This window comes from Pelobates fuscus, chromosome 4, assembly GCF_036172605.1.
Source record: "Pelobates fuscus isolate aPelFus1 chromosome 4, aPelFus1.pri, whole genome shotgun sequence".
Lineage (NCBI taxonomy): Eukaryota > Metazoa > Chordata > Amphibia > Anura > Pelobatidae > Pelobates > Pelobates fuscus.
The window spans coordinates 153,609,338-153,634,530 of NC_086320.1; the positions used below are offsets into that span (position 1 = coordinate 153,609,338).

Consider the following 25,193-nt stretch of genomic DNA (forward strand, 5'->3'; position numbering starts at 1 on the left):
CCCCTTCACTGTGTTAACCTCTACCACTTCAGTTTGCTTTATTTTTGCTTTATTTTTTTAGCCCTGTGGTAAGTGACAAGTGGTAGAGCTTCACTGGTGGCGGATCAGAGCTGGCAGAGTGAGGTTTGGACCTCTGTAGTGTGTAGACATCCGTAATTGCTCCCTTGTGGACCGGCGCTCTCTAGTGAGCTTGACTTGAACTCTGACTCATGCTCTGCCACCTGCCCTTCCCGCAGGAGTATCTGGAACTCAGGACCCTCGCTAGGCCACCAGCCAGGGTTAACCCATGCTGTACCACTAGGGAGTATGACCCCCAGGATCAGAGCCCTCTTTCTTGACAAAAGTCAAGTAGGTGGGGGCTGCACTGAGCATGACCATACACATCACATACAGCTACCAAACACATATCACACACAGCCAGCACACACACAAACACACTTTACATACAGCTTGTACTTTCAAACTGATTTTATGGTAAAGTTATCAGGAATATAGGTGTCAGCTGTTTGGACAGAGGCCACAAGGGTCTTATTTACAGTAGATATGCCTCAGCCCAACAGTTCTATATTTAGGGGGACATTAAAGGGACACTGTAGGCACCCAGACCACTTCTGCTCATTGGAGTGGTCTGGGTGCCAACTCCCACTACCCTTAACCCTGCAAGTGTAATTATTGCAGTTTTTCATAAACTGCAATATTTACATTGCAGGGTTAACTCCACCTCTAGTGGCTGTCTATTAGACAGCCACTAGAGGTCACTTCCTGGGTTCTAGCACAGGTTTCCTGTGCTAGAGCGTCGCTGGACGTCCTCACGCTGTGTGAGGACCTCCAGCGTCGCTCAAAACCCCATAGGAAAGCATTGAAATGATTTTTCAATGCTTTCCTATGGGGAGACGTAATGCGCATGCGCGGAATTTCCGCGCATGCGCATTAGGTCTCCTCGGCCGGTGAGCGAGATTAGTCTCGCCCACCGGCCGACGTAATCACTAGGAGGAGCGTCGCGGAGGCGGAGACAGCGGCGAGGGACATCGCCGCTGTCCCAGGTAAGTCACTGAAGGGGTTTTCACCCCTTCAGTAACCGGGGATTGGTGGGTGGGAGGGAGAGGGACCCTCCAGTGCCAGAAAAACGGATCGTTTTTCTGGCACTGGAGTTTCCCTTTAACACTTTGGGACACTTGTAATTCCATCCTGACTGGGAGGGAGGTAAAGGGGACGCGTGAGTGGTGTGATTGTGTCGCTAGCTCTACCTCAAAGGTTCTGGTGAATGTGGTGTCCCTATTACGGTAGCACTTAAAGGAATGAGGAATTGTCAAAGTCATAGAATTGAAAGTTTTGCTTTAAACTGCAGTATTTTTTTTAATTTTTTTTTGTAAAAATATATATTTTTTAACTATAAAAGTATGTAAAACCTAGACAAAACTTGCTGTCATTGTGTAATTTAACTATTATTGCCCTTTCAACTAATAAGCAATTATAATTTTTCCATCTAAAAAAAATTCAAATTCTAATGTAATGGTTATTATTAAAGGATCCCTATAGGGTCAGGAACACAAACATGTATTCCTGACCCTATAGTGTTGTTAAAACCACCATCTAGCCCCCCCTGGGCCCATCATGCCTCCATAAATGTAGTAAAAATCTTAGTGTATTCAAGCCTGAAGCTGTAACTCTGCATGCTGTTAGACTCAGAAAAACAAGCAGTCTGCTGACATAATCAGAAGTGGTGGCCTGATCCAATCACAATGCTTTCCCATAGGATTGGCTAAGACTGACAAAGAGGCAGATCAGGGGCAGAGACAGCATGATTCAAACACAGCCCTGGCCAATCAGCATCTCCTCATAAAGATGAATTGAATCAATGAATCTCTATGAGGAAAGTTCAGTGTCTGCATGCTGAGGGAGGGTCACTGAATGTTTGGATGCATTTAATGCAGCTATCACCTAGGAAGGATCTCTAACAGCCATCTGAGGAGTGGCCAGTGAAGTTATCAGCAGGCTGTAATGTAAACACTGCATTTTCTCTGAAAAGACAGTGTTTACAGCAAAAAAAGCCTGAAGGTAATGATTCTATTCACCAGAACAAATTCAATAAGCTGTAGTTGTTCTGGTGACTATAGTGTCCCTTTAAAGGGGAACTGCCACTACCCAGGATTTTAATATTCTGTCTCTATGCTTATCCCTATATTTATTACGCATGTATTTATGAGGTGTGGAAAAAACATTAAATATATGAATCCACACTTCTTTATCCTGCAACTGGGTGGCTACATCTTCTTTATCTGTCAATCATTGTTCTAAGCTCTGTCCTTTACACTAGTGACTTGGCAGTCAGCATAGAGAAAGTATGCATAGAAGAAATAAAACAATGTTTCTATTTATCCTTTTCATTTGCAATGTTTGCCCTGGCTTTGCATTTTCTGAACTGGATTTCTAATATATCAAAAATATCAAACTTTTATATAAATTTTAGAAGAAAACCAAGCATCATGAAAAAAGATTAACACAATTTATAGGTGATTGTCTATAGTTTATTCAATGGTGTAAAGTGACTTCCTCTTTTTTTCACAACAATCAAATAGTTTTCTTTCATAAAACCACAACACTTTTCCTATAAATGTGGTAATTTTTTTTTTTACAATATGCTAAACGAATGTGACCTTCCTCAAACACTATGTTTGTGTGTTCGTTTTACCTAGAACAAGCTTTGTGTGTTGTTAGAACTAGATAACATAGAATAACAGGTTTACGGAAACTGGTATAATGTTACTGGAACATTCCAATCAAATACGCAACATGTGTGATTGAGCTTTTAGTAAATATACTTTAATATTCTTTAAAATGTGTTAACATTTGTATAGAAACAAACAATGCAGTTTTATAACTTCATAACTTTTTAAATTCAGTGATAGGACAAGGGTCACAGGAATCAGAGTAGGACTGAAGGCATAGCTGTTCGGATACTGACAATTTTTCTGGCATCCCAGATCAGCATGAGTGCTGTGTTTGAACTGTGCTGTTAACAGTGTTTGATTTTAATGTTATTATAAATTCTCTCCCCAGAAGCTTGCTTAAAGGAACACTATACTGTCATGAGTACAAATGTGTATTCCTGACAATATGGGTCTAAGTAGCGGTTTAGTTCCCACACCTCCAGTTGAAAAAAAAAGTGAGTTTACTCATGTTTTTCCAGTGCCGCGCTGGTCTGGTTGTGACTGGCCCCGCCCACGCTCCTCGCCCTTAGCTGAGATTATCAAACTTGATGATCTCAGCCAATCAAGTGCTTTCCCATAGGAAAGCATTGAGGCTGCCATGCATGCATGACAAAATGAAAAGATTCTACCTAGTAATTGTATTCTAGCTTGCAAGTGACACTCAAGCTTTATGTTTAGCCAAGATTAATTGCGAGTAGATGAGCCTGAGTGTGGACTTAACATACATTTTGTGGTACAAGAAAAAGAGGAAAAAAGTAACTAATTGACCTTAGGACAACAAGAATGGCAAAATTATCTTCCTATTATAGTAAATACTGTTGGAGATGCATTGTAGAAAAAAGGTAGTTACCTCTATATCTGGTAGTTTTGCAAGAAGGTAGCTCCTCTCTGGTCATGAATGCAAAGTATTATCTTCAATTTATGTAAATTAAACTTTAATGTTATTGCACATAAATTGGCCCAATCTTAAAAAAAGAGACCAAATAATAATTACTCTCTTTTTGATTGAAGCCAAAATTTTCATAGCTTGAAATTGGAACCGTTGTGATTTTAATGTGACACAGGTCAAGTTTCAATTATTACATCAACTACAAATGGAAGGGAGCATTAATAGGCCCCTAGAGAAAGAACCTAGTGATTGGGGAAATGGAAAAAGAACATTGAGGATCAGGAATAACTGTATTATTGTAATCAAGGTTATAAATAAGATCACAAAGGTAATGGACATTTTAAGTTGTAGAGGACTCGTTGACTAAATGAGTTTAGGGCAGGAAAAAAAAAGTGCTTAAAAATAACAAAGACCCTATACAAAAATTCTTCTACATGTGACATTATCAGAGCGTTTCACTAAAATAAGAATTGATGAGAATTCAAACAGAGTTTTACTTTTACAAGACCAAAAAGTAAAACTGTAAAAAATCTCTGAAATTCACTTTAAATTCCTAACAATTCACACTTTAGTATATGTGTTCGTATATATATATCGATGCTTGATTGGAAATGTAACTCCCATCCACTTGCAATGTAGCTTTGCGAACAGGGATCTGATTGAAAAGTATCACTTTTCCACACTGCCAGGTCATCTCCTCCAATGGTATTATTCAGCGCACTCGCACAGCAGCTCTCTCCATACCTTTACTGAGACTACTGTGAGAAGGGGGATCGTACATATATTGTAGATGACTCTAGTCCCCTAAACCCACAAGGTGTTTTTATATCATTTGCCTGAGGTTGTATATTAGAGCAATGTGCTTTCGTTCACACAGTAGATGGATTGTATAAAAATACTACACTAGCAAGTCTGTGTTTTGCCTTGTACAATGTTCTAGATGCATTATTCCCATTGACCACTTACATGTGGTTTGCTATGTGGATTTAGTCCTATAATTAGATTTATTAATTTCACTGGCTTGTTTGGGCTAAATATGAACAAAACTTTTGGGAGAGTACACTGCTACAAATCTTTCATTGTAAAAATCAACAAATCAACATCCTACCCTATCATGTCTGGTTTTGTTATTCATATGATGGTGGAAATAATTTAATCTTAAAGGGACAGTAAAGTAAAAAGTATAAATACTCATCCAAATGCATTGTAAGATTTTTGTTGCTAATCTTATAAATATATCACATTACCAATTCTAGATATGAAGAATTCTTCACCTTTTATTGGCCTTGAATCCATGCAAAGCTCCCAGCACTGATGTCACAGGGCACTCGCATTGTGAAATCACTTCACTGCTTTAGATCGGTAGGCAGCATGTTCCATCATTAGTAAGCTTCCTAGCTGGGCTCGGAGGTAGGATTAATGCCAAAAGGTGCTGTATGTAATGTGGAAGCTGCTCTATAATAATGGTGTTTGGCATGCCTCTAGTTTTGAGATAGTTTCTCCTAGATCTATCATCAAGAACAGAGCAGTTGCAACTAGAAAAGCTACAATTTCTGGGGAAATTGTGTGAAGTGTTCTTGCCTCCACCAGTAGTCTACAACTGGAGTGGGCGGAGTAACTTATTATTTATTTATATAACACATTTAATTGCAACGTTGTTGCCCAAAGTGCTTCACAGTTACATCAAAACATACAGTTATAAAAACATTAGCAGGTGTACAAAAGGCCCTGTCTTTGACATCACTTGCTGCTCCAGCCTGGCACAGGTCAGAGTATTTTGGCGGTTGGCATCTTCAAACGGTCGTATTTTAAAAACCTTAAATCCTACATTGAAGAGTTTTATATTGTGAGAATCACAAGACCCAGACCTACATTGTGATGCATAGTATGTCTCTGAAGTATTAAAAATGATGGCACAGTCGCAGTTTAGAAATTGCCCTTCAAATTTGAGCTGGCTACAGTGGAGTTTCAATGAATGTCAATGGACGGCGTGAGTTGCAAACAAATGGTCATATTGTGAAAACTATTCGGACTATGGCTTAACCGTGGACATTTTTAGTGACAGCAGGGATGGCTGAACGTTTTGATATACAAGGTGGGCTTGAAAATGAGGGAGTGGTGGCAGTTTAGAAATCATGTCCTGATTTTTCAGCTTTTGCCAGCTCCCACTCTAGCTTTGCCATTCATTCCTATGGGACAAATTTCGCCACAAGAACGACGATATTCCGTGAACCATTCGGCGAAACGTTCCACAAAGTAATAGCACACCAATCGGGAACAATCCGCACGTATATTACTGTCTATGTAGTGTAAAAACTGTGGGAGGAGTTAGGGTGGTAAATTTGGCTATAATAAGAATAATAATATATATGTGAGATAACAGTAAGTGGTCTTGCTATGCATAATTCCATAAGTACACAAGAATAAAATACCAGGCTATGTCAAGGAGTATAGAAGACAAGGTAGTTAGACAAGGCTGGGTCCATAACCAGAGCATCACACAATACAAGGAACAATATTCCCCTTGTACATGAGAAGCAACAAGTACATATTAATAGTAGGAGAAACATTTGGGACAAGAAGGCTAGTATGATACATGTTACACATAAACTAGTGGCCCAACACTATTTAAGGTACACTGTCAGTTGCCTCTTCCTCCCCCCCCCCCCTCCCCCGCACGGTTATCATAGAGGAAGTGACATATTAGATCACTTTCTCCCAGTGTTTCTGTGGAGGAGGGGAGACAGAGCAACGTAGGCTAATAGCTGTTCCCTGCAAGGTAACCCCACTAACACTCATGGTTACAACTCCCCCATCAACTCACACACGTGGTGCTGTGATGGGATTGGTCTGGCTGTTTGCCCTTGCAGCACATGCAGACTCAAAGTACCGTGACTACTTCAAATCACTAACCTGGTCATGGTGCTTGGAGTAACCCTTTAATTCCTAAAGGGACACTATAGTCACCTGAACAACTTTAGCTTAATGAAGCAGTTTTGGTGTATAGAACATGCCCCTGCAGCCTCACTGCTCAATCCTCTGCCAGTTAGGAGTTAAATCCCTTTGTTTATGAATCCTAGTCACACCTCCCTGCATGTGACCTTGCACAGCCTTTCATAAACACTTCCTGTAAAGAGAGCCCTATTTAGGCTTTCTTTATTGCAAGTTCTGTTTAATTAAGATTTTCTTATCCCTGCTATGTTAATTGCTTGCTAGACCCTGCCTCCTATATGTGATTAAAGTTCAATTTAGAGATTGAGATACAATTATTTAAGGTAAATTACATCTGTTTGAAAGGGAAACCATTTTTTTTTTTCATACAGGCTCTGTCAATCAGGGGAGGTGTGGCTAGGGCTGCATAAACAGAAACAAAGTGATTTAACTCCTAAATGGCAGTGTATTGAGCAGTGTAATTGCAGGGGAATAATCTATACACTAAAACTGCTTTATTTAGCTAAAGTAATTTAGGTGACTATAGTGTTCCTTTAACCCCTTAAGGACCAATGACATGTGTGACATGTCATGATTCCCTTTTATTCCAGAAGTTTGGTCCTTAAGGGGTTAAAGTTTATGTAATCTTGTATCATGCAGGCCAAATGGCATAAAGTAACATTGTATCACCATAAAGGGCCTCAGCAAAATTTATTGGAGGAATCATGTCTCATTATGATGCTCCCCAGTCCAAAAATTACTCATGTATGTCCTATTTTTGTAGCACGCATCCGATATGTTAAAGATTTCAATCTGGTGACACAGAGAAAGCGATTAATGAAATTGTTCTGAAAAGTGACAGTAATTCTGCGTTATTTTGATGATATTTGTTAATGTTCTAAAAGTGATATACAAAGTTACACTTCTCCTCATCGTAAATGTGGCTCGGTTTCACAGAAATTTCCTTTTTATAAGACATCCAAATTTAGAGTGGTAGATCAAAGAAAAGTGCAAACGAAAACTTTTTTTGATGGAAAACATGGCAAAAAGATTGATAAATCTCTAACAAATGATGTAAACTCAACAGTGATGTTTAGTGTACAATAAAAATAACAAAGGAACCCCTTCCCCCAACAGATTAAATATGTTTTGCTAAAAATGACACACAAAAGTGTCAGTGACACTTTGATAAATCTGCCCTGCAATGTAAAAATATTTCAGGTGTGGCCGCTAGACTGTGTTGCTATGGGAGGCAAGTGTAAACATTATTTGTCTCTCCCACATTGCTGTTGGTCTATCTGTTTATAGGTAATATAAATGTGAGCTTGCATGTCTCCAGTTCCAAAGATAGAACACTAACAGAAACATGTAGAATTAATTTTCATTTTCATTTTCATAGTGTCGGCTGCCAGAATGATTCCAGGAATCCCCACTCAATCAGCCTTTGTGCTGCAATCTGGAATGATTTTCAGATTCCATTGTGAGAAATGTTCCTTTAACTGCACACAGAGTACACAGCTGAATTTCATTCAATGATTGGGAACACCTTGTTGCCCACTCCTTGCCTGTCAAAAAACAGGTTTTACTAGGCTACATAGTTTCAGTAAAGCTGTATTCTACAAATGTACGCTGATAGTCTGTACAGATAAAATAGCCAGTCATGGGTTCTCTAGCCAATTAGTCTTATTTCCACAACTGAATTTATTGCATGATTTCAAAATTGCCAGGAGTATGGTACCTGAAAGAATTTGCAGGCAATCTGGTTGGCTTGACACTATTGATAGTGATGGCTTGACTGCACATCTGAATCCAAATCTTTCCAGCTCACACCCCAGTAAATCGACAAGAACAGCCAATTAAGTGAGGCTTGGTCACAGATTTGTTAGTTCTAATTCAAACCAGCAAACACTGGGCCTAAACATGGCTAACATTGCTAACTTTAAAGGGACACTATAGTCACCAGAACAATTACAGCTTAATGTAGGTGTTCTAGTGTCTACTCCCTGTCCCTGCGGGCTTTTCAATGTAAACACTGCAATCAGATGGCCACTAGAGATGCTTCCTGGGACAGGTATAATATGCAGCACTGACGTTTGGCGTCTCCACGCTCTGCATGAAAACGCTGAATGTTTACCATAGAGATATATTGATTCAATGCATCTTTATAAGGAGATGCTGATTGGTGCAGTGTGACATTTTGTTGTGCGTGTGCATTAGCCGCCCCCTGCTTTCCTATGGGAAAGCATTGGATTGGCTTCGGTCATCAGAATTGCTGAAATCATTCAAAGAGGCAGAGCCAGCCATGACCAGACCTGCGCAGCGCTAGAAAAAGATAAGCAAACTACCCTATCCCTATCATTCACACAGTGCTGAATCCTGTGCAGCTGGCAAAGCCCAACATAGTCTGTAGGAGGGCACTCAGGGATGCGATGAGTCACTAAATATGGTCCTAGCTGAAAGAGGGGGATCTCCAAGTATTGATTGAGACCTCGTTCTCCTTTAACCCTGTTCTTATCAAAATACCAGGAATTTCCATGCCAGGGGAATATGGGTTTCGGAACTATTATGGTCTGTCATTAAAACTGAAAAGTAGGCTTCCAAATGGAAAATGTTGATGGATCTATTTACATGCCAATGAAGTGTTCATCTTTTGACCTGTAATAAATATGTAGATGGGTGATTGGCATATGTCTGTGTAATGTATATATCTTCTTATATTAATGGCTCATTATATATTTCTATATCAACCAAAAATATTAAAGGACCACTATAGGAACCCAGACCACTTCAGCTTAATGAAGTGGTCTGGGTGCCAGGTCCAGCTAGGTGTAACCCTTTCTTCTATAAACACAGCAGTTTCAGAGAAACTGCTATGTTTATAATAGGGTTAATCCAGCCTTTAGTGGCTGTCTCATTGACAGCCGCTAGAGGCGCTTCCGCGCTTCTCACTGTGATTTTCAGCGTCCATAGGAAAGCATTGAGAATTATTTCCTATGGACTGACTGAATGCGCGCGTGGCTCTTGCCGCGCATGCGCATTCAGCCGATGACGACGAGAAGGAGGAGGAGAGGAGGAGGAGAGTTCCCTGCCTGGTGCTGGAAAAAGAGGTAAATTTAACCCCTTCCTCTCCATCCAGCCCGGCAGTAGTGGGGGCACCCTCAGGGCACTATAGTGCCAGGAAATCGAGTATGTTTTCCTCTCACTATAGTGGTCCTTTAAGATGCAATCTGATGTTCTTTATTAAAAATATATACATTTATTCTATTCACAATGCAAACAGTAATACATATGTAAAAAATTACCAGATGGTACAGGTTAGTGATGTTACAGAGAGAGAGATGTGTGATGGAGAGTAATCATCTTTCTCTAGATAGTCTGGGTAACAATTGAAGAGTATTAGAACATGGTCCTTTGTCTACTCTTCATTTATAGACACCACTATCATGACATCAGAACTTTTAACTAAAACTCTGGCCATATAAGAACACATATGCAGACCCTCAATCATCTAATTAAACACCCACATTCCAGACGTTTCATGGTACAGCATAGCAAACTGCAATCTGTTTTTTTTAACCCATTAGACGTCCATACCCTATATGAATAGGAACATAGAACATGTTATATTCTGAACCAATTTCTTCGTTCCTGTGTTTGAGTGTGTTATCAGAACTCCTAAGAGATAAAACTCACTCAGTAATGAGAGGTGGGTATAAGTGTAGCACAGCATACCACTAAATCCACTGTCATGTGCAGTGCACAGGAGTCTATTACAGTGCTCTGTAGCAATCAGTCACACTATAATATGTTTAAACAGCAATCAATGTGTTTATAAATAGGTTTGCCTAAATAAAATATTTGCCACTTGTTTTAAATACCTTCACAATTACACAAATAACGCCTACTTAAAGCAGCTCGGTCACCATACTGTTCATGCTGACAGCCACTAGAGCAGGGGTTCTCAACCCAGTCCTCAAGGATCCCCTACCAGTCCAGGATTTAGGGATTACCTGGGTGTGTCTAAGGTGTTTAGAAAAAGAAGGGGAAAAAAAACACCTTAGAGTCTAAGGTGTTTTTTTCTTTCTTTTTCTAAAAACCTTAGACAAACCCAGGTAATCCCTAAATCCTGGACTGGTAGGGGGTCCTTGAGGACTGGGTTGAGAACCCCTGCACTAGAGACACGTCCAGGAAATAGTGAAGTAAAACTGCACTATTTCTGTCAGATGGTCTCCTAAAGATCCTCTGATTGGCGCTGCATGCCATTTTGCCACACACATGCCCTACTCTCCTAATGCTGTCCTGAAGGATCGATCTTGATGATCTCAGCCAAAGTAAATATTAAAAAGTGTCTTACATCCCGGGGGGCGGGGCCGGACCGCCGAGCTGGACAGTCGCACACAAGAGCAGCTCCTGCAAACCACCGACATTAATGCTTTACAATAATGCCTTATTATACACAATCAGACCGTCAACGATGGTGCCCAGAACACAGGGACTGCTGGACACCGGGAGAGGCTGGCTCAGAGAGCTACAGTCCCCGGGAGGAGATACTCTCGTCGCCACGAACGGGGCCGCTGCCCCACTATCCTGCACCACGGTTCCCAGCTCGAGGCGCACCTGCAAGTGGATCCGGACCCCCTCCTCCCCCCTTGGACCGGCGGGGGTTATCCCAGTCCTCACCCGGAGGCCCCTCTCAGGATAACGCTGAGGGAGCTGGAGGCCTGAGAACGGCTACCAAGATGGCGGGCGCCATGTGCGCGGGTGGCGGGAAGGAGACCTGCACCATCTCCACGCTCATGGGAGACAACGGAACCCCAACACCCTGGCCCTGTAACAAAAAAGGGGCGAACAACCCTTTTCCAGCAGCCACACATGCCGAAGCTGAGTGGCACAAGAGACCCCAAAGAGCGTAGTAAGGAGAACGCACCGGGGGGAAGAAACATCGTCCCATGACAACTTCCACATGGGATGTCAGAACCAGCCACCGAGCGAGCTACGCCTGCACAAAGAACCACCTTGCACCATACTGCCACTCAACATGCAACACCCCGAAAACAGCAAACACATGGGACCGAGGCCGAGCTCCCGACTAGACCTGACTCCAGCCTCCAGACAACCGACATTGGCAAGTCCCACAGCAAGGGAACACGGCAAGGAACTCAAAGGACAACGCGGATGGACTATGCCAGGATACCTGCTCTGACGGACGATTGCAACCTGACACTGAGTACTTGCAGAGCAGGTATCGGTTAACCATTTCACTCCTCCGGTTTGTCTGGACTCGGAAACACTATGAAGTCAGCCCTGTCTCACGGCAGAAACATGGGAAACCTCCATGATACATCAGGGTGACAGATCTTCTACAGCGACCTGCTTTGATTTCTTCTGTGACATGTATTGTATATTATCTTGTGTAATAACCGTATGACACTCATATGCACACACCCGTATAATTATTGCTACCCTACAGGCAACGCACAACCAGCACAACGCAACCACACTGCAGCATGTCATACAACAACATAGCGAGAATGTCCACTTGCAATGTGGTCCTAGCTTTAAACAGCTTACCTGACACGTCAAGCATCGTAACAGACCACACTGTCACACCAAGCGACAACGACTTTAATATGTACGCACATAGCCTAGCGTGTTTATCATAATCCACTACTGTCTTATAGCTCGGTCATTTCAAGATGAAAATAGAAAACTGTGCTGTTTAATCTGCCACGTTTTGTGATGTTCTGAAACTGCTTGCAGCAGCTGTCGTGGCTCTGCATGCTCATTGTCAAACCATGCACAAATAAAATAAAGAATTAAAAAAAAAAAAAAAAAGTGTCTTACATCCCTTTATTTCAAGAATAAATGTCCTAAATGTTGTGTCGTATTTTTCTTTACTCTTTGGAAATTGAAGTCAAGTATTTATTGAAGAAAAAAAAAAAAGTATTTCTTTAAGATGTCTCATCCATATATGCAGTTTCCTATTTGCTATTCTCCAGTGTGTGCACAGAACAGGCTGAGTAATGAAGGAGTGGGCTGTGCACAAGCACACTCTCATTCTTGGAGCGTAGATATAAAGGCGACTGCCAAGTGCTAGAGAGGAGCCCACACCATGTACAATACGGTGATTCCTTTTAGCATCATTACAGTTGCAAGAAGCAGCATCTGCCAACTCCCAGGCATGCTGTAAATGGGCAGTTTATGTGGATGTTTGGATGCGGTTGGCATTGTTACGAGTTTTAACAAAATGGGAATCCAAAGAAACCACCATTGACAGCTGCTGGAATACATTCCCAGTTTAATGAAGACTTGTTTACACTCAACAAAAAACTATTCCTGGATGTCAGCCTGTGGCTGATTAACCGCCACTGTACTCCAGATGCTAATAATGGAATAATCTGCTCCGGTTTCCTACAGTGAGCTATACTGCAGAGAAATTCTTCATAGGTATCAATTATTTGAATAACAGCAATGTGCCCACATACTAATTGATATGTATAAGTCACGTCAGAGAATAGATGGCTCATAACTCTCCTTGTTTTCCTTTATATGTATTTGTTATCTATGTCGGGAACTTTTTTGGCTTGTTTCCATCAGCAGTTTGTGGGAGCAGCCACTTCTCTAAACATGATTTTGTTTTTTGCATTTTAGGGTTTCAAGATTCTTCAGCTTGAAAGTAGAAAGTTATACTTTTAAAACAGCTTAAAGAGATTCTCTAAGCACAAGATTCACTGCACCCCATCGTAGTGGTTATGGTGCCAAGAGACTGTTGGATCCATTCCCTGATTTTGTGTCAAATAGTGATGTCCCGAACGGTTCGCTGGCGAATAGTTCCTGGCGAACATAACTTGTTCGCCACGGGTGGCGAACATATGCGATGTTCGGTCCGCCCCCTATTCGTCATCATTGAGTAAACTTTGACCCTGTACCTCACGGTCAGCAGACACATTCCAGCCAATCAGCAGCAGACCCTCCCTCCCAGACCCTCCCACCTCCTAGACAGCATACAATTTAGATTAATTCTGAAGCTGCATTCTTTTTTTTTTTGTGTTTGTGTTTATTATACATTATCCTCCATAGCCAGTAACCTGTGTTTATTATACATTATCCCCTATAGCCAGTAACCTGTGTTTATTATACATTATCCCCCATAGCCAGTAACCTGTGCTTATTATACATTATCCTCCCATAGCCAGTAACCTGTGTTTATTATACATTATCCTCCCATAGCCAGTAACCTGTGCTTATTATACATTATCCTCCCATAGCCAGTAACCTGTGTTTATTATACATTATCCCTCCCATAGCCAGTAACCTGTGTTTATTATACATTATCCCTCCCATAGCCAGTAACCTGTGCTTATTATACATTATCATCCCATAGCCAGTAACCTGTGTTTATTATACATTATCCCTCCCATAGCCAGTAACCTGTGTTTATTATACATTATCCTCCCATAGCCAGTAACCTGTGTTTATTATACATTATCCCCCCATAGCCAGTAACCTGTGCTTATTATACATTATCCCTCCCATAGCCAGTAACCTGTGCTTATTATACATTATCCCTCCCATAGCCAGTAACCTGTGTTTATTATACATTATCCCCCATAGTCATTTATCGTTGGACCTAGGCAGCATGATGTCTTAGGCCGGCCTAGAGAGTGAGTGAGTGAGTGAATAATATAATATATATGTTCAGAAACATATTAGTAATATATGTAAATCGGGTTCATGCAAAGAGGGTGAAAAGGTATTAAAGAAAAACACAATTATTGCATCAAATTTACAAAGCCAAACTTTTAAAAGCTTTCCTCATTTCTTTCTCGGGATGAAGAATATATCGGTTGTAGACTGAGGATTTCCATCTGCCCAATCTTTTAATAATATGCAGTGTCAGTGTTGAAGGAGACCGAAGCTGCCCCTATTCTAAATGAAAGACCCGAGACATGGATACAACCCAACCTTAGGAGTAGTGTTCTGATGTAGAAGATGAATTTAGCCGTAGTCAGAGGGATTCAGTGAGAGTAGTGGTGAAATGTGTGTGGCATGACTGAGTGTGGGTAAGTAAGAGTCAAGTATTTTAACTGGGCACTAGTTCTAGGTGGGATAAAGTGGTATAGCGGATGGATGAGTAGTTTGGTTTGTTTTAGAGGTTTGTAGAGAAAGTATATAGTGATCATGATTTTTAGCGATATCCAATATTTTTAAGGTGGTCTCAAACAAACATAAAACGCTAAATAAAATTTGTGGGAATATCGAATAGTCGTGTTCAGTAAATCAGAGAGGGCTCAGAATATCGAACCATCGATCGGTAACCTAGATGAAGTAGGGGGTCTATCTGTTTTATTAAATACGCGGTAATATGCTTTTAATGGGATAGGACGTTAGGAAAGGTGTGTGATTGGAATAAGTGGTTGTGGCCAGGGGCGGACTGAGAACCCTCAGGGCCCCCGGGCAAAATAAATCAAGGGCCCCCTTACAGGCCCCACCCATACTCCGCAGCAAGCGCCACCCATGTCGCGCCTCCATGCACCGCCTCCAGCCACACCCTACACAATCTTAAGACACAAGGAACAAAAGTGCAATAATCCCTTCAAGGCCCCAGTAGAGACTACAATTGAGGGCTAATGGGCCATGGAGGGGGGTCTTTCTAGCAGAGGCTATCTCAGTGTCCTTTAGAGAGTGTGTTAGAAAGAATCCCCTCCAGGCCCTATTAGAGACTACAATGGAGTCTAATAGGCTTGGAAGGGGGTCTTTCTAACAGAGGCCATCTCAGTGTCCCTGCTGGAAACAGTCGCCTCCAGGCCCCAGTAGAGACTACAATTGAGGGCTAATGGGCCATGGAGGGGGGGAGCATTCTAGCAGAGGCTATCTCAGTGTCCTTTAGAGAGTGTGTTAGAAAGAATTTCCTCCAGGTCCCATTAGAGACTACAATGGAGTCTAATGGGGCCTGGAGGGGGGTCTCTCCAACACTCTGGTTCCTATTCACAATATAGCAACACAACATAGCTGATACCTAGGCCAAGTTGGCTCCTCTTACCTTAATTACTGTTGCTGGCTGGCAGTCTGTGGGCTTGCTGGAAGGCTGTGGGCTTGCTGGCAGGCTGTGGGCTTGCTGGCTACTGCCGGCAGGCTGTGGGCTTGCTGGCTACTGCCGGCAGGCTGTGGGCTTGCTGGCTACTGCCGGCAGGCTGTGGGCTTGCTGGCTACTGCCGGCAGGCTGTGGGCTTGCTGGCTGCGGCTGGCAGGCTGTGGGCTTGCTGGCAGGCTGTGGGCTTGCTGGCTACTGCCGGCAGGCTGTGGGCTTGCTGGCTGCGGCTTGCTGGCTGTGGGCTTGCTGGCTGCGGCTGGCAGGCTGTGGCTTGCTGGCTGTGGCTTGCTGGCTGGCAGGCTGTGGCTTGCTGGCTGCGGTTGTCAGGCTGTGGGTTTGCTGGCTTTAAGCCTAACTGGTGGCCTGTAGGCTGGCTGGCTGTCTACTGGCCAGCCTGTGGGCTGGTTGGCTGGCTTGCTGGCTACTGGGGCACTCGTAGATTATTTAAAGAAATAATCCATGCACAATAGCCACTACTACTCTGTGTAGTCGTTATGGTGCCAGGAGGGCCGGGCCCCCCTCCCAGAGTAAGTAGTCAAACCGTTTAAGAACAGTTTGACAACTTACCTGGGGTCTGCTGGGATATGAGGCTGTAGTAGGGTATAGGAGCAGTGGTGCAATGTGTAAGGGGTGCAGTGTGTGTGAGGGGGTGTAGTGTGTGAATGTGTAGGGTGTGTGGGGCAATGTGTGTACGAGGGGGCTGTGTATGTGTGTGGCAATGTTAGTATGGGGGGCTGTGTGTGTATGGGTGGGCAGTGTATATGTGTGTGTGTGTGTGTGTGTGTGAGGCAATGTGTGTAAATGTGTATGGTGTGTGTGGGGGCAGTGTGTGAATGTGTATGGTGTGTGGGGGCAGTGTGTTTATGGGGCTAAAGTTCACTCTCACCACTGCGACCACCAGGAATACCTGGTGGTCACAGTGTTGAGAGTGAACTCTAGCCCGTAGCTCCAGGGCTAGAGTTTACTCTCGCAAGAGCCGTAACGTTGCCGTGGTAACCGCGGCAACGATCTGTGCTCGCGCAAGAAGGACCCAGAGGAGCTGCAGGCTGAGCTCCCGGGTCCTCTCTTCCTCCCTCCCCTGACGGCTGCCCGCACGGTGCCTGCGGACAGGGGAGGGGGCAATTGCCCTCCTCTTACTCCCCCCTCCCCCTCTTCTTACCCCCCCTCCCCCTCTTCTTACCCCCCCTCCCCCTCTTCTTACCCCCTTCTTACTCTCCCCCTCTTCTTACTCCCCCTTCTTACTCTCCCCCTCTTCTTACTTCCCCCTCCCCTCTTCTTACTTCCCCCTCCCCCTCTTCTTACCCCCCTCCCCCCTCTTCTTACTTCCCTTCCTCTTTTTACCCCCTTTACTCCCCCCTCTCTTCTTACTCTCCCCTCTTCTTACCCCCCTCCCCCCTCTTCTTACTCTCCCCTTCCTCTTTTACTCCCCCCTCCCCCTCTTCTTACCCCCTTCTTACTCCCCCCTCCCTTCTTACCCCCTCTCCCTCTTCTTACCCCCCTCTCTTTTTACCCCCCTCCCTCTCTCTTTTTACCCCCCTACTCCCCTCTCTCTTTTTACCCCCTCCCTCTCTCTTTTAACAACCCCCCTCTCTCTTTTACCCCCCTCTCTCTTTTACCCCCCTCTCTCTTTTAACCCCCCTCCCTCTCTTACCCCCCTCCCTCTCTTTACTCCCCCCTCCCTTCTTACCCCCTCTCCCTCTTCTTACCCCCCTCTCTTTTTACCCCCCTACTCCCCTCTCTCTTTTTACCCCCTCCCTCTCTCTTTTAACAACCCCCCTCTCTCTTTTACCCCTCTCTCTTTTAACCCCCCTCCCTCTCTTTTAACCCCCCCTCCCTCTCTTTTAACCCCCCCTCCCTCTTTTAAACCCCCCTCCCTCTCTCTTTTAACCCATCTCTTTTAACAACCCCCTCTCTCTTTTAACCCCCCCTTTTAACCCCCCTCTGTCTCTCTTTTAACCCCCCCTCCCCTCCCTCTCTCAACCCCCCCTCCCCTCCCTCTCTCAACCCCCCCCCTCTCTCTTTTAACCCCCCCTCCCTCTCTTTTACCCCCGCCCCCTCTCTCTCTTAACTCCCTCCCTCTCTCCCTCTCTCTTTTTACCCCCTCCCCGTAGCGTGGCCGAGCTGCTCTGCGTCCGCGGTGCCGGCCGGATTGATAGGAAGGTGCACACACACTGAGTGTGCACCTTCCGGTCAGTCCGGCCGGGTACAGGAAACAGAAACTCCTGTTCCGCGTGGAGGGGAGGTGAGAAGCTGCAGCCGCCTGAGCGCTCTTAAGAGAGCGCTCAGGCGGCTGCAGCATTTAAAGGGGCGGCCGGGCCCCCCTGATGGCGGGCCCCCCTCCCGGCCGGGCCCTCGGACCATGTCCGAAGTGCCCGACCGGTCAGTCCGCCCCTGGTTGTGGCTGTATTTACCTTATCCTGGGACCGACCTGGGTCCTAAGCTTGAGACACGCGTGGCTGGATCACTCCTGCCTCCACACGAGCCGAATGCGGCTTGATCTTCTCTTCTGACTTAGCCGCGTGCACTGACTGCAGTGATCGGTCACGTGGCCCGCCTGGCACTAGGAGCACGGCTCGAGTCACGAGCTCGCTCTTAAAGGGGCAGTGGGAGCCAAAAGTTGATTCAGGCTCCAATTGGCCCACGTCATTCCAGCACCCCCACACATGAACGTTTTGGGGGCACAATAGCTTGCATTTAAAAAAAACAAAAAACTATTTTGACTGTAATATAATAGCAGTCAGTTTCCGTCACATGTGTGCATTTCAAGGCCTGCCAGGGCACAGTGTCACACCAGTGCAACTCATATCTGGTGTAACAGTAGTGTACATTTAAAAAAATAATACAGGGGGCTTGTTGTCCCCTTTCGGGGACCCTTGGTGTTGTACGTGGCTGGGTGGAGGAAGAGACCTTCAATGACATCAGTGAAGAGAAGGAACGGGACATGGCTAGCTTGATATCCAACCTTGTGCAAATGGGGAGTTTGCGGTTGTGCAAATGGACTGTTTGCGGTTGTTTGCGGTGCGTTAAACGGGGAGTTTGGTCTGTCACTGTGAAGCGAGCGTAACCCTTACACTACCTGATCGATACAAAATCATACCTGATGTTTTAAAGCACGTTATTCCAAACAATTTAGGAATGTTAGGTGATTTATGATTAAAACCAGACTCTCCATCAACTATGTAATTTTCCATTGGAGTTTTGCCATTGATCCCCCTCCGGCATGCCACAGTCCAGGTGTTAATCCCCTTGAAACAACTTTTCCATCACTATTGTGGCCAGAAAGAGTCCCTGTGGGTTTTAAAATTCGCCTGACTATTTTAAATTCGCCAGTTCGCGAACATTTGGGGAAGTTCGCGTTCGCCGTTCGCGAACGGAAAATTTTATGTTTGTGACATCACTAGTGTCAAACCATTTTCAAGAGGTTTGACACAAATGGAGGGTCCTTCAAGTACCGGCAACTTGGTTCTCCCTGGCTCTGTCATTAACTAGCAATGTTAATTTTGCCTGAATTTGGATGAAATTTACATTATTATTAATTTACTGTACGTGGAAATGTAACAGTTTTTAGTCACACTGCATGTTTTGATGTGTGACATTGAGAGAAGCTCAAATTAGTGGTTTTGTACTGTTTTAATTGATATTTTTGAAGGGTGTGTTTTTTTTTTTTTTATTTGAATACCCACATAATACCTATATGAAATGATTTTCTTAAGAAAGTTACGTTTGCCAGCTATCAGTTAAGTCAAGAGAACAATACACAGTATGTATGTTGCATGACAGACAAAGCACGCTTTCCAAACAACCAACCAGCAATTGATAAGTAATATATATTTTTATATAGATGATGGTACATTTCAGCTAGTCTGTGCTAGCTCGTTTGATCCAGATTTCCCACCAGACATTATTGCAGAAGATGCCATGCCGGTAGGGGATTTAGCATGGATGTAGGGAAATGGGAACCATTATTTTTAACCAGCTCTGCACTGTACACATGGATGCATTTGTTCCTGGCTTGCTTTCCTTACACAACTATTATAAGGCTAATGGACAACATAATGTGACATAGCCCATGCATTCAAATACTACACATGCTTTATTTAAATTTTTGGGGGGGATGGGTTGGCATTAAAGAACATTAGAGAGAGAATTAGTAAGTGTTTTGGTTTAAAACAAATAATAAAAAAGAAAAACAAAGAAATGAAACAACCTCCTAAAAAATAGCAGCACAAAACAAAACAAAAAAAAATTCCTTCTGCCGTTTTTTTTTTTTTTTTTTAATTCTTTATTTTTTGTTGTGCATGGTATAACAATAAACATCCTCAGCCACAATAGCCGTCACAAGCAGTAAGGTAACAGGCATATTACACATAACGTGGCATATGAATAATCAGCACATTTTTTAGTTTTTGTTAAGAGGAACTATAGACAGTGGGTAGACAAAGATAAAATGTAAGCTTTTCTTACTGTTTGTGATAGGATATGCTTGACATCAGTTTTTTTAGAATACATCATGCTAGGCTATATATGCATAAAACATTGCTAGTTGGGCTTAGGTTTAGATATGGCTAGCTAGTAACATAGTACGGTTTCGGTAAACACATGTAGGCAATAACGTTAAAAGCTCAAAGCAGGATAGCGTATAGCATGGTAGAAGTGCTCAGTAGAAGTAGAATGTAAATAAGATCTGGACACATGCAGGAAGGAAACCTCCTAAGCAAGGAGTGGGTGAGTGCCGATAGTGACCCTGACCCCTAGGGGAATCCATGTGGAGACAGAACCCCCCATGGATGCCTGCCCATTGTCCCATTAGCCTATGTCTTCTGGGTATACATCACAGTCCAGCAAGTTAGCGGTTCGCCAGCAGGGTCGATGCTTCGGCGGGACATCATCTCCGCTGGGCCCTGGGGGGGCTTTCTGGCTGCGTCCGTCGCATGTTGGGAGCCTTGCTGCATCCCGAGGAGCTGCGTGGCCCCTAGTTTGAGTCCCTGGTTTCCGGGTAGCATTTCGCTGGTCGGCAGGCTCCGCCGCTGCTGGGCAGTGAGTGGGTCGTGCTTGCCCGGCGGTCCCGCTCTGGTTTGCGAGCGTGTAAATGGTAACTTTCTGGCGTTGTTTCCTTCGGGAGGTCGCTTTGGGAGCTCTTGGTGTGTACCCACTTATTTGGCGTCTGGTCGCCGGTCGGATCCATGCTGCTGCCGCTTGCATTGCCAATCTGTAGGCTCTGTCTCGGTTTTGAAACTTTATCCAAAGGTTGATGCAGAGTCTATTAAACTCTTGGGTGTGCCTGGGTGGGGTGGCATGGGTACTGCTCTTTGCAGGTTGTGCCTGTATCGCTGGTTTCTTCGGTTTTACTGTGTGGCTTTCTGCGCCGGGTTGCTGTTTATTTCGGCCATGTGTGTTAAGGCCAGGCATGTCCGCCATCTTGGGCATTGCTGTCACTATCCCTCTAGAGGGTTCTCCAGCATCTGCTGTGCAGTCAGTGTTTGAAGCCGCCTGTGCTGGCGGGGTCCAGGATAACCCCCTCCTGTCCTTGGGGGGGGGGGGGGGGGAGGCGATGTGCGAGTGTCCCCTCTTCAGCCTGAGAACCGGGAGATCGGCCGCCTCTCCGCGGCTCCCACCCGTGCAGGCTGCAGGTTGCAGTGTGGACGATTTAGCGGCGGGGAGCCCCGAGTCAGGTATCCCTGGACTCAGCGTCTCCTCCTGAGCTGGAGGGTAGTTGTCCGCAGCCGGCACGATCCGGTGGTCGGGCATAGTGCCCAGAATCAGAGCTTTAGATGCGGGAGCTCCCGCCATGGACGTCTGGCTCGCTCGGCAGGTAAGCTCCGCCCCCCGCCAACGTGTTTTTATCTGGATTTTTTGTACTACTTTTTGTAATAAAACTTTCATTCAACCTTTACCTTGATGTACTTTAAAAGGACACTCTAGACTCCAAAGCACTTTAGCTTGCTGAAATGATTTGTGTGAAGAGTGTGTCCTCTTTTTTCAAATGTATTTATTTATGTATTTATTTTTTACAAAAAGTGCAGATTTCAATAAAAGTTGGCACTTTTATAAATTAACATTGTTATCCCTGGCTGCCAATCAGACAGCAGGTCCTGTTACTTCCTGATTTGATTAGCTCAGTGGTGCTAAACTCAAGAGGCAGCAATTGTTCAGTGCACCTGCTTTGCAAACACTTCTAATTGAGCTGCATTGGGAAGTCTGTGATTGGACAGCCACAGAAAGCCTGATCTGGGGAAAAGGGGGAGGGCTTGCAAAGGCTGCAGCAAGAGAACTGCAACTTCTGCAAGCTATTTTTAGATATACCCCTAATTAAAAAAGAAGCATAATAAATGCTGGACTGTTTTAATTTGGAGTATATCTACTAAAAGGTGAATTGTTTTTATATTTTTATTTGGGCAGTAGAGTGTTCCTTTAATTCTCACTTCAGTTTAATAGTAATAATGGCCATGTGATGTTTTTGATGTTCAGTGTTAGCAGGGGAAATGAATGTTCTCCAAGAATGAGAGTATCGTGCACCTGCAGCTTGGCTAAGTAGAATCAGCGTTTAACTGTGACAGCTGTGTACTTGTTATAAACAACCCATTGATATGTGCTGTCTGCTCTGTATTGTCCATGTCAGCAAAGTCTGTAACTACCAGTGTGATGTGATGTGTGGTATGATGGAATGTTCAGTTGAAATCAGGTTAACAACTTTGTAAACAGGTTTCCATTGTGTTTCAGAACACCGTCACAAATGACAGCAACTGCTAGTTTAAACCAATAAAGAAACTATATATACTTTTTTAGAATCATTAACAGGACTGTGTTCTACCTGTGCACCTGTCTCATAGGATCTTCCATAAACTCCCATTATGAATCTGAAATGCTGACTGCTTGCTTCTAACATATGTCTGCTTTAAAATTATGCACATTTGTAAATCAGTTGGAAGCTCCTTCAGGTTGTATATTTTGTGGAGTGTTGCGCAAAGGCAATAATTAGTACACTACAAGTATATGTATAGTTGTGTGTGTTTTTTTGCGTGTAATATATGCAGGGCCGGCCTTAGGCATTTAGACGCCCTGTGCGAAAAATCTTCACAGCGCCCCCCCCCCCCCCCCCGTCATCCATGTATGCTCTAATGTTTGTGTTGTCTGTGTATGTGATAGTAGGTGTGATGACTGTGTGTGATATGTATGCTATGTGTGATATTTGTAATGGGTGTATTAACAGTGTGTGATATGCGTGTATTGGTTGTATGTGACACACACACACACACACACAGAGTCAGACGGCCATACACACACACACAGGAAGACATCCACACACACACACAGGCAGACAGTCATACACACACACACAGACAGACAAAGGCAGACAGTCTCACAAACAGACACACACAGGCAGACAGTCAGTCATACACACAGACACAGACAGCCATACACACAGAGGCAGACAGCCATACACACAGAAGCAGTCATACACACAATCACACACACAGAGGCAGACAGTAATACACACAGACACACACACAGAGGCAGACAGTAATACACACAGACACACACACAGAGGCAGACAGTAATACACACAGACACACAGTGGCAGACAGTCATACACAGACACACACATGCAGATAGTCATACACACACACAGACACACACATGCAGATAGTCATACACACAGAGGCAGATAGTCATACACACAGACACACACAGAGGTAGACAGTAATACACACAGTGGCAGACAGTCATATACACACACACACAGACACACACACAGGCAGACAGTAATACACACAGAGGCAGACAGTAATACACACAGACACACAGTCATACACACAGACACACACAGAGGCAGACAGTCATACACACACACACAGAGGCAGTAATACACACACACAGAGGCAGACAGTCATACACACAGACACACAGAGGCAGACAGTCATACACACAGACACACAGAGGCAGACAGTCATACACACAGACACACAGAGGCAGTAATACACACAGGCAGACAGTCATACACACAGACACACAGAGGCAGTAATACACACAGGCAGACAGTCATACACACAGACAGTAATACACACACACAGGCAGACAGTCATACACACAGGCACACAGAGGCAGACAGTCATACACACACAGGCAGTAATACACACAGGCAGAGAGTCACACTCACCTGACAATCCCACAGTTACCTGTGGAGTTCATTGTGGAGGCAGTGCAGCTCCTGGTGACTGTTTGGTGGGGAAGCAGGGACTCCTTCCTGCTTCCCCTGCAGCAGTTTTCCGGCGCTTTTAGCTCCGCCCCCGCCACACGGTAAGCTCCGCCCCCGCTGCAAATTTTAAAAAAAAAATATATATATATTTTTTTAAATCCCTGTGCGGCCGCACGGCGCCCCCTGCTACATGGCGCCCTGTGCGGCCGCACAGCTCGCACACCCCTAAGGCCGGCCCTGAATATATGTATGCTGCACTAGGCACACTGTGTAAACGTTGCCACTTAGAGAACCAGCGTTGACCAGCCCTGTATTAGAGTCTCAACCGATGAAAGCTGAAGAATTGCTTGTGTGTTCAAAACTGAAAGTCTCTAATGTTCAAACATGGTTGTGTTTGTGCTTATTTCAGGTAAACTTCGTAGTATGCCAGCTCATCGCCCTTGTGACTGCAGTGTGGTTTCGCATTTACCTGAGCCCATGTCACGCACATACAGCGGTTCGCCATGCATTTGCCACTGTTCTTGGTGGCTACTTTGCAATATTTTGCTTTGGATGGTAAGTTGGTAATGTATTTTTAATCTGCTAATTAATTGGACACTTTTGGAACTATTCCATTGGAATAGGTAATTAGCTGCTGAAAGAAGACGTTTGAGGGCCTGATGAAATCACCTCAGTTTATGCATTAATTGCTCAGAGAAAAGTGTTTTTATCAATTATTATTATTATTAACAGAATATAGCAGGAGATCAGAACAATAGAAACATTGGAATTGCACTTTTTTGCAGTTTTGAACACATTGATTAAACAGGACTCATTACTGTTCCGATTTAGGCAGGAAAGTCCCTATTTCAGTCTCCCCCCACTCTCCCCCTCCCCAGCCAGCACAGTGAAATTAAATATGTAGAAAACTTGCAAAAGAAGGAACCTTTAGTTTTTTAATTAACACTCCAAGTACCAAAGCCCACTGTAGCCATTATGCTTTCTAGTGTCCTTCCAACATACGTAGTCAAACAGTTTGTTTAAGAATGGTTTTACAACTTATCTGGGGTCTGCTGGGTACTGGTTTACGCCTCCTCTGCAGACAAAAGCTCCTTCATTGAGCTAGCCCAGCAAACTTGCTATTCACTGCAGAGCTTAGCTCAGTGGAGCTAAAGAAAGCTCTTTGCAGAATCTACCAGGATGCAAGGAGAAGACAACAGATGCCTTGCATACCTCAGCTAAGTTGGTGTAACCATTCTTAAACCTTTAGATTACTTACACTGGTAGGCACCCCTATAACCGTAACCATTATAACGATCTGAAGTAGTTATGATGCTAATCGACTTGGCATGTTCCTTTAAGCACAATCAAACTTAAGAGCTCAATGTTTAG

The 25,193-nt window shown here is 44.1% G+C and overlaps 1 protein-coding gene across 1 annotated transcript in view; it reads left to right on the plus strand.

Moving 5' to 3' along the window:
• MBOAT1 (membrane bound O-acyltransferase domain containing 1) overlaps positions 1 to 25,193 on the plus strand; it is an 84,718-nt gene that overhangs the window by 14,619 nt on the left and 44,906 nt on the right. The window contains exon 2 of the mRNA XM_063450502.1: positions 24,232 to 24,377. Within this exon, the coding sequence (XP_063306572.1) occupies positions 24,232 to 24,377 (146 nt within the window). The remainder of the gene's footprint in view (positions 1 to 24,231; positions 24,378 to 25,193) is intronic.